Source organism: Chinchilla lanigera, unplaced genomic scaffold (assembly GCF_000276665.1).
Source record: "Chinchilla lanigera isolate Chin_1 unplaced genomic scaffold, ChiLan1.0 scaffold00008, whole genome shotgun sequence".
NCBI lineage: Eukaryota > Metazoa > Chordata > Mammalia > Rodentia > Chinchillidae > Chinchilla > Chinchilla lanigera.
Window position 1 is genome coordinate 12575249 of NW_004955409.1, and position 10656 is coordinate 12585904.

At 35.3% G+C, this 10656-nt stretch overlaps 1 protein-coding gene across 1 annotated transcript in view; it reads left to right on the forward strand.

The window, feature by feature from the left end:
- The window catches only part of Sos2 (son of sevenless homolog 2 (Drosophila)), a gene marked incomplete at its 5' end in the record, with an annotated part of 79813 nt that overhangs the window by 32896 nt on the left and 36261 nt on the right, over positions 1-10656 (forward strand). Inside the window, 2 exon segments of the mRNA XM_013510338.1 lie at positions 2449-2592; positions 5908-6018. Of these exon segments, the coding sequence (XP_013365792.1) occupies positions 2449-2592; positions 5908-6018 (255 nt within the window).

The window sequence follows — 10656 nt, forward strand, 5'->3', positions numbered from 1 at the left end:
TGCTGGACTCAAATTTGTGATTCTCCGCCTAAGCCTCCCAGAGAGAGCTGGCATTACAGGCCTGTGCCACCACACCTGGCTCCTCTGTGGCTTCTAAAATCAGTGTCACGAGAAATGTCAGTCAGGCATTACGATTTCTGCCTATGAAAATTGACATAAAATGGTTATAACTTAACTAACTTAGTTATAGAGCACAAACTTGAATCCATGGGCTCAAGGGTTACTCTTGTCTCAGCCTTCTGAGTAGCTAAAATTCCAGGTGTGTACCACCATGCTCAGTTTGAATTTGGGTTCTTTTCCACTACATTATAACAGAATTAGTCTACGATGGTATGAAGAATAAAAGCTTAATAAACGCTATTTGCTAATGTTACCTTCTTTGCCTTTCTGTGTCCCATCAATTTTCATTCCTGAGGAGTTAATTTATATATGTCTCTTTTTACTGGACTAGTGCAGATTTGATACAAAATTTTAGTTGTAATACTAAAGGTCAAAAGAAAATGAGAATCTGATCTATCTGTATAAGCATAGATTAAACTGTAAACCTTTGAGCTAAAGACCACCTAAATAGTAATTAAGCAAATATTGGATAGAGAGATGAACAGCTTAGAATTGATCTTAATTCACTCCTGGAACCTTCTGCCCTATCTTCAAAAAGTTTACATTTGTAGAGGGCCTAATATGTACGAGGAGTGCTGTGTAGCAATCGTCTCATTTCATCCTCAACCCTATGAGATGTGTAACCACGGGAAAATTAACTCCTGAGTACTTCTGCTTTCCTCCTTTGTGAAATTAAGACTGTTAGGAGATTACACATTCAGGACCTAGAGAGTGATTGGGACCTAACAAGTACCCAGGGATAATAGCTGTGATTACATCCTGATCCATGACCACTCGTTTAGCATGTTGTTAAAGGAAAAAACAAACTTTCCCTCTCGTATCTCACGTACAGCCAGAAGACTTTTGGAACTAATGTGTGCGGTTTTCCCCACACACACTAATAATTTTTCAGTGGACATCACATGTGTGTCTTATAATTCAGCTCAGCTGTGACGTTGTCTGGAGATAGTGTCAGATCCTACATGTAAAGGACTCAGTCCAGTATGACTACCCTGTACTTTAGATTGTGACTTCTAAATAAATAATTAGGGTTCCTGTGGTGCATCCTTGGTTCAGTCATTTGGCTGGGACAGCTCACAGAACTCAGGGAAATACTAATGGTTACCAGTGTATTATAAAGGGTATTACAAAAGATACATATGAGTAGCAGATGACATGGATAAGGCAAAGTATAAGGAGTGTGCAACTTCTATGACCCCTCCAGAAAGTCTCCTTTTCCCACACCTCGTGTTTAATTGCTGGGAAGCTCATCAAGTTTTCTTGTTGAAGAGTTTTTGTAGAGCTTTATTTCCGTCTACACCTTTCTTTGTCCTGTAGAGGTCACTGAGTGCAGTTGAAAGTTCATCCCTTTAATGCTGTAATCATTTGTTCCTTCTGGTGACTAGAGGTAACTAAGTGGTGCTTAGTGCTAAGAGGCCCACTTTACCTTATTAGCATGAACTCAGGAGTTATCAAAGGGGCTCATGAATAACAGAAGACACTCCTGTTAGAAAATTCCCAGTGTTTTAGGAGCTCCACTATAGGAACCAGGGACAGAGACCAAACATATTTCATGTACTTCATATTTCATATATTTCATGTACATGGTAGAGCCACTATAAAGCTCAAATTTCTCATGTTTCAGAGCTTATATTTCCATTGCAAGATGCCAAAGTAATAGTTGACTGTATCCTGGATAGTCAGTCATTATGATCTGTTTATGTCCAGAGGGCTCAAACCTGCCTTAACCTAGATAAAATTCACACATGGGAATTTGAACAAAATCTTTAATTCCTTACTAGATCCAAAAGTCACAAATCATTGAACCAGATTGTAACTGAATTATGAGTTACCTTTGTTCCAGTCCCGTGTCTTGTTATTAACTCTGTATGACCTTAATCAAGTTTTTTGTTAACATCTTAGCCAGTTTTTAAAATATCTAATTATGTAAGGAATTGTTTAGGGCTGGACATAGTGGCATACACCTGTAATCCCAGCACTTGGGAGTAGAGGCAGGACAATGGGGAGTTCAGATCAGCCTGGGCTACCTAGTGAGAGCCTGTCTCAAAAACAAAACAAAAAATTGCTAAAGAATCATTCACAATGTGAAGTTTTACAATTTTGGAACAAAATCTTCTAGCATCTATATTTTCCAGTACTCTTACTGTCTATAATATAAAGTATTTTTCCCCCCTGTATTCATGATTGGCTTCCACTATGTATTGGAATATATTAGTACAAGATTGGGTGAATATATATACTTAACACCTGCGTTCTATTTATATTTAGTAATTTTTAAGCATAATTTTAATTTTCACGTTGGCTTAACTTTTCTTTTTCTGTTTTCAGGATATCGAAAAAATTTTTAGTAACATTTTAGATATACATGAATTGACTGTGAAACTTTTAGGTTTGATTGAAGACACAGTTGAAATGACAGATGAAAGCAGTCCTCATCCCTTAGCTGGCAGCTGTTTTGAGGATTTGGCAGAAGTAAGTTTATGAAACTACTTTTAATTCTCATGAAAATTTTCAGTGCTATATTAAGAAGTTCAGTAAGGTATTCTTCATAAAAATTAGAAGGTACTGCTTGCTGCTGGCTACTATAAAACACTTAAGATTCAACCAATAGCAAACTAAAATTACATTATCTATATTTTTAGTGACTTTATAGTTTATATATAGAATATATATGGTAATATTCATAGTGAAATTTATATATTAGAATCATAACTTTTAGTTACGTGCGTTTAAGTGAATTAAGGATAGTAAGTGCATTTAAGTGAAGGAAAATAAATTTTATTTTATTGACTTTTTATTATGTGTATTTTAGACTTAATTTTCAGAAATAAAAAGGGTTATATTAATTTTTTCCCAAGTGAAAATAATTTTCTTTTAAATGATTATAAGAGTAATGTGGCTCATTTTGGATATTCAGGAAGACTAGAGACAAGTACTATATAAATAAAATGAAAAAAATCACTATTTTGAAATTCCCAGAGATAACTTAACACATTTATTTATCCTTCTAAATATTTTTCTAGGCAGTATACAAACTTTTTTATGTGCATTTATGAGAATATAATTCTGTTTTATAACATACCCTTTTCACTGTATATCAGGACAATTTTCCATGTTAATAAATATACTTTAACGCAGTTTTTAAATATAAATAATGCCCTATTATATGGAGACACCATAACCATCATAAGCTTGTAGGATTTTTCCTTGCTGTTATAAAAAACAGTGTAACAAACGTATTTGTATTATGTCTCTATCGTCAAATAATTTTTTGGTGTGTATTCCTTCAAGTGAAATTGTAGTACTAAAAACTCGCTATGTTTTTAGAACTCTGAAACATTTTGCCAAGGCAATTTCCATATAATATATATAGTTCTAGTTTCAGTGTATTTAGGTCCTTTCCCTCTAGGCCTTTACCTTCCCTAACCTTCACTAAGTCTGGGAATTATCCCAGAGTTTTTTGCCAGGTTAATGTGAAAAAAATCTCACTGTTCTTTAATTTTGCTTTTTAGAAAAATATATGATTGGGCTGGGAATATAGCTCAGTGACACAGTGCCTGCCTGGCAAACGCGAGGTCGTGAGTTTGATTCCCGGTACCAAGAAAGAAAAAAAAAGAAAAATTTATGATCGCTTTTTAATACTCATTGGCTATTTTTTTTTTTCTTTTGGAAAACAGTACTTGAAGAGTGCTGTTTTTAGATTTCATATAAAATTACCAGATTTTATGATCTCTATATATTTTCTGAAAACATAAATAATATATTATTTCCATTCATAAGGAAAAGAAACTTATAAGGTGCAACTATTCAGTTACTGATATCTAATCAAAATATTCAATTTTTAGAGTGTTTTTGTATTATGATATCGTAGTAATTGGTAGTCTTATTAATTCGCTGTAATCATGTGCTAAAAATAGCATGGTTCTCAAAATACTGTATTTTTTATTTTGGTTACTTATATAAAATATTTTTCACTTTAATCTTTTTTTTTTTTTTTTTTTTTTTCGAGACAGAGTCTTGCTCTGTAGCTCAGATTGGCGTTGAACTTGCTTATGTAGCCTAGGCTAGCCTCAAACTTAAGGTGATCCTCCTGCCTCAGCCTTCTGAGTGCTGAGGTTACAGGTGTGCACCGCCATGCCCGGCCAGTCATTTTAACCATTTTTAAGTGTGCAATTCAGTTGATATTAACTAAATTCATAATATTGTACAACTGTCACCACTATCTAGCTCTAGAACTTCATCATCTCAAACAGAAACTACCCACTGAGCAGTAGTTTGATTCCTCCTTTCCTTAGCAGTAGTCTGATTCCTCCCTTCCTCAGCTCTTGGCAATTTCAAATTTACTTTCTATCTGTATGAGTCTGCCTACATTAGATATTTCATATTAGTTAAGTTATACAGCATTTGTCCTTTCGTGTCTTATTTCATTAAGATAATGTTTTAAAGTTCATCTGTCATTGTGTGTGTTAGAATGTCATTTTTGCCTATCACTAATATTCCATTTCACGTATATACAGGTAGAACAACCCTAATATATAATAATCTGACATCCAAAACTTTTTGAGCACTGGGTGATGTTTAAAAAGTTTTGGGGGCAGGGGATATAGCTCAGCAGCACAGCGCCTGCCTGGCAAGTGCAAGGTCCTGAGTTCAGTTCCCTGTACCAAAAAAAAAAAAAAAAAAAAGAGTTTTGGATTTTAGAACACTTTGAGCCAGCACTCAAGTAAGGTTTTCATTTTAGAGCATTTTGTAGTATGGATTTTAGAACACTTTGAGCCAGCACTCAAGTAAGGTTTTCATTTTAGAGCATTTTGTAGTATGGATTTTTAGGTTAGGGATGGTCAACTATAAAGTCTATGTAAATGTTTCAGTATCTGAAAAACTCCAAAATCTGAAACACTTCTGGGTCCCAGCCATTTCCAATAAGGGATGCTTAACATATTCCTCTTTTTTGTATCCATTCATTTGCTGATATACACTTGAATCATCACCACCTTTAGCTATTGTGAGTAATGTTGCAGTGCTTTCTCTTGGGGATGTATGAGTAGGAGCAGAATTACTAGGTCATATGGTAGTTCCATTTTTTTTTGAGGAATTGCTAAAGTATTTTCTATGGGGGTGACACCATTTTACTTCACACTAGCAGTGAACAAAGTTTCTAATTTCTCCATGTTTGCCAGTACTTTTTTTGTTTTCTGGGAAAAAAAACAAGTGTTTTTGTGTCTTAAGGTACAAAAATGAAGCATATCTCTTAAGTCTAACTAAACGTTGGGATTATTGGTTATTGGAGAAGAGGAATTTATATAAACATTGGACAGTTTCTCCTTTCTTATTTTACTGTATGTTACCTTTGCTCTGCTTTTTTTCCAGCTTTGGAAAACATAGAGTAGATAAAACAGAGCTAATAATTTTGCTTCCTTTTAAAGTATCCTAAATGTAAACTGATTTCAACTTAAGTAAGCACCTGCGTTTCCAGCCTTCTTTACTAAATATACTTCTCCTTTCCTGGGAATAAAGTGTATATTTTAGTAGTTTGATACTTGTGACCACAGTGACAATCCTATTGTAAGACTTGTAGCCTCTTGTCATCTATTGGTCAACGTCAGTACATTTTAAAAAAAACCTTAGTTGCAGCCATAGTTATTGTTTGCCCTTGAAAAGTAGAGAACAAAAAGTGAGGAAACCTAGTTGAAGGCTTGAACAAAACTTTGCCATTGAATAATTGTACCATTTTAATAGAAAAGATGTTCTTTCAGACCTGACACATTTTCATTTTCTAAAAAATAGGAGCAAGCATTTGATCCTTACGAAACGTTATCACAGGACATTCTTTCACCAGCATATAACGAACACTTCAGTAAATTGATGGCCAGACCTACAGTTGCTCTGCACTTTCAGGTAAACTGAAGTCGAATGTTCTTACTTCTAAAACAAGATAAATATTTCACTATCTTATTCTTCAAGTATTTGTAATTCTAGAATCCCTTTATATAAAGTAATTGAAAAGATATTCTCAGTCCTTCTAACCTTGTTTACTCTAAACCTATTTTAGATTGGCTTCTGACTTCTGTCATGTTACTTCAGTTTGTTCTTAATGGAGGATTTTTTTTTTTACTTTTTTTTGTGGTACTAGGTGTTGAACTAGGATCTTCACACTGAGCTACATCCCTAGTCCTTTTTAACTTTTTAAAATTTTGTGACAAGTCTCACTGAGTTGCTAAATTGTCTCAGCTGGGCTTGTACTTGTGGTCCTTTTGCCTCAGCCTCTCAGAGTGCTGGGATTACAGGTGTGTGCTACCATGCCCAGCCCATAGAGATCTTACTCAAGTATACCACCACAAATACTGAATGACCAAAAGCATCTGGCATATTCTAGATCAGAGATAGACAGTTCAATGTGGAGAGCTATTATGTTCCCTACAGGAGGAATATTTGGAGAAAGTATAAAGAGAAGAGCCTCATGCATACTCCTACTTATTTCTCTATCGATAGTGTATTGAGGGAATTATTGGCTTAGGAATGTAGTTAGATAAAGTGAACATTAGTGGATGAGAATTAAAATTATATTTTTACTCTGTCAACACAACAAAACATTGTTATATTAACATTTACAATTTACATTGGCATAGGTGGTGCTTGACTATTAGAGCATCTAGACTGACTCCTCAGCAGGTGAATAAGATTGAATCTGTATTTAAGAAAATAATTACTTAATACTAATTATGCCCCATTTTCATACTTTCACTTCACAGTCAGTTGTCTTAATATTTTTTCTCATTCTTCCTCAAAACACTGTCATCTGTGTTCTAATCAGGATATAACACCAAAAACTGCTTTTGACAATTGACTTATCAAGTCCAGGGATATTTTAATTTCATATTTATGTCTGTAATATTTGGTAATCCCCCTCTTGTCCCTTGGGGCCCATGATAACTCTGGTTTTTTCCTTTCTTTGCAGTACTGGGAATTAAACCCAGAGGCTTTGCCCTGAGGTACAACCTCATCCTCAGCTCTTTTTAATTTTTTACTTTGAGATAAGGTCACACTAAGTTGCCACATTGCTGAACTTGGGCTGAATTGGGCCTGGATTTGCAGTCCTACTGCCTCCGCCTCCAAGTGCAGAGCTTATAGGTGTGCACCATCCTTCCTTGGCCTCTGTGATACTCTCTCCTTGTTTTTGTCTTCTCTGACTTTTCTCCTTTGCAGTCTTTTTAATTGTAGCTGTTATCAAACTTGTGTTGTCAGCCGCTACTTTTCTGTCCTTCAGTGCCCTCTGGGTGACTTCCTCCATATCAATATGCTGGTCACTTGTATGTTTCTAAGCCATACTCTCTTCTGTAAGAGACTGGATCTGTGTGTCTGTACATTTTCACAAAACTGGCTGCCTTGAACTGATTTGGATTAATGTCCTGTGGGCACTATTATATCCCACAGATGTGTTTAAAACTGAACTTAACATCTTCTGCCTCCCTGCTTTACTGTGAATTCCTTTTATTATTGTCTACTACTCTACTTTCAAAAATCTATCAATATAAAATAAAATTTATACCTAGTTCTCAAAATTTACTTCAAATAAGGGATTTTAAAAAAGAATCCTGAGCCAGTTATAATGGTACAGACCTGTAATTCTAGTACTCTGGGAAGCTGAGGCAGAAGGATTGCAAATTCAAGTCCAGTTCCAACAACTTAGCAAGTTAGTGAGACCATACTTTAAAATAAAAAAGTCTGGGGATGTACTCAGTGCAAAAAGCCCAGAATGCAATCCCAAGTCCCCCTCCCCCCCAATTGAATTAAATCTTACATATTCATATAAACATAAAGTAAACATTATAGATTATCTGCTTATGAGAACTTTGCATAATCATTAAAAGTACTTAAAACATTATTTCTTGTTCGATTTTTTTTTTTTTTTTTTTTTTTTTGGTTTTTTTCCCCCGGTACCGGGAATTGAACTCACGACCTTGCGCTGGCAAGCGCTGTGCCACTGTGCTGTGCCGCTGAGCCAAATCCCCAGCCCCTTGATTGTTATTTTTATTAGGGATTCTTGGGGTATTTGAATATTTAGGACCTGATATTTTAAGTTACTGCTGAAGATACTCAGTGAAATTTTTAAAGTTATATAAAAGCCTTTCTTTTAGGACAAATGCATTTGTACTGTATTAATTTTCTTTTTTCCGATACCGGGAACTGAACTCCGGACCTTGCACTTGCCAGGCAGGTGCTGTGCCACTGAGCTAAATCCCCAGCCCCTAATTTTTAAAAATTCATTCAGTTTAAAGTGAAGCAGTGCTACATTTAAAAAGAATCCTTAGGTCTGGAGATGTAGCTCAGTGATAGGATCCTGGCTTAGCACCTGTGAGGCCCTGGATTCAGGCCCTGCCTGCAAAGTAAATAAATAAATTTTAAAAATATTTAACAGCTGTGCCGTAGAACTTAAGGAAATGACCTTAAGTTTAGGCTTTGGACCAGGTAATAGTTGTACTGCATATCTGTGGCTCTCAGTTTACTTGCTTGAACAGTGGTAATGAAAATAGTGTGTGCCTCTTACAGTTATTATGAAAATTGAATGATAATATATATAAAAGACATTTGACAGACACTAAGCCCTCAGTAAACCTTAGCTCATGTTATTATTATCAGATGACTCTGTACACTGTAAATACACATTGCAGAAGTTTTAGAGTGCAAATTAACAAAACAGACGATCTTTATGGACTAATTTCAAGGTTTCATATTGATTCCAGTTAAAGGGCTAAATATAAAATATAGAGTAACTCAAATCAGTATAGTAATTAGTTTAATGCTGTCTTAGTCCATTTGTGCTGCAGTAACAAAATACCATAGAGTTGGTGTCTTATAAACAAGAGGAATTTATTTTTCACAGTATTGGACGCTGTACATCCATAATAACGTGTTGGCAAATTCAGTGTCTGATAAAGGGCTGCTTTTCTGGTCCATAGGTGGCCCTTTTTCACTGTGTCCTCACATGGTAAAAGGGGCAAGGAAGCTCTCCTGGGCCCCTCTGTGAGGTTACTAATCCTGGTTTGAGTGCTATGCCCTCCTGACCTAATCATCTGCTAAAGGTCTTACTTGTTGAATCTATTATCTCACAGATCCAGCCTGAGCACATGCATTTTCAAGAACAAACAGACCTTAGCAAAAAGAAATTAATCTTCAAGAAGTAGCTGGTTCTTTCTCATGCACATGTACACATGGGTACACACGCACACGCCCGCACAGACACACAAACTTTTTGGTAACGCGGGGGATCATGCCCGAGGCCTCTTGAATACTAAAAACACACTACCACTGAGCTGAGCACCTGTTTTGCATTCCTTGATAGCAAATCTGGATACCGGCTAACAAGTTCATTGGACAAGTTATAATTTAACTTTACTTAATAAGACATGAGAATTATGAGAGTGTTTATGAGGATATTTTTAAAAAGAAGCATGTTAGAGACTTTCTCGCTTTAAATAGTGGTCCTGTCAATATTTGTCTTATGGGAAGAAATACCAGTAAAAAACTTGAAAGACATTTAGAATCAGCATGAGTGACTTTTAAATCCCTGTAACTTTTACAAAAATCATTTATTCTAGAGAGTATTGTTTTTCAAAATTGGAGTGTATCAAATTGTACACTAAGTTTTCAAGGGACACAATGGCCCAAAAGCTTTAAGGGAATCAGTTTATAGTCTGACTGAGACCTTGTTTGTATACATTTTCTTTTTCCAACTTCTCTTGCGCTTTACTCCTTGCCATATTGAATTTCCTATTATGCATTCATTCAAGGTGTATGAATCTCCAGGGCATCAACTAGGGAAAAAAAAAGTACTGTTCCTGAGAGTTCATTTTTTTTTTTTTTTTGGTACCGGGAATTGAACTCATGACCTCAGGCTTACCAGGCCATATCTCTGGTCCCGTGAGAGTTCATTGAGCATGTAGTTTCCAAAAGAAAAGTTTGGGGTGATTATGTTAAAAATTCTCGGTAGTGAAATATTATGTCTGTCTGTGTTTTGTTATATTTATCTAAGAATTAAGAAGTGAGATGTTTATCACAATGATAAATGTTAACTTTTTTAAAAAGTGCTTCATCATTCATTTGGCGTACAGGGGAGGCTTGTATTCCCTACGTGAATATGCTATGTTTGAAGCAGCTTAAAGTTCTTTCAGATGATTCAACTCTTTAGACAATGATACTAATATATTTATTTGAATTTAAGGATGAAGTCAAGCTTTTTGACCAGTTGAGTTTATTTTTTTGCACCAGGAGTCAAACTCAAGACCTCATACTTATCAAGCAAGCACTGTGCCACTGAGCTATATGCCCAGCCCTCTAACCAATTAATTTGATCTGGCTATTTTATCAGTAAAGATTGGCATGTCAATTGAGTTGTATGCCAAACATTTTTAATAAATTAAGTGAGCTAAATCTGAAATTTATTCAGTCATTATTTAGTTAGGTATATTTAAGTTACTTTTACAGTATACAACACCCCCCAAAATACATCCTTTGAAACTGTTTATTCAAAACATT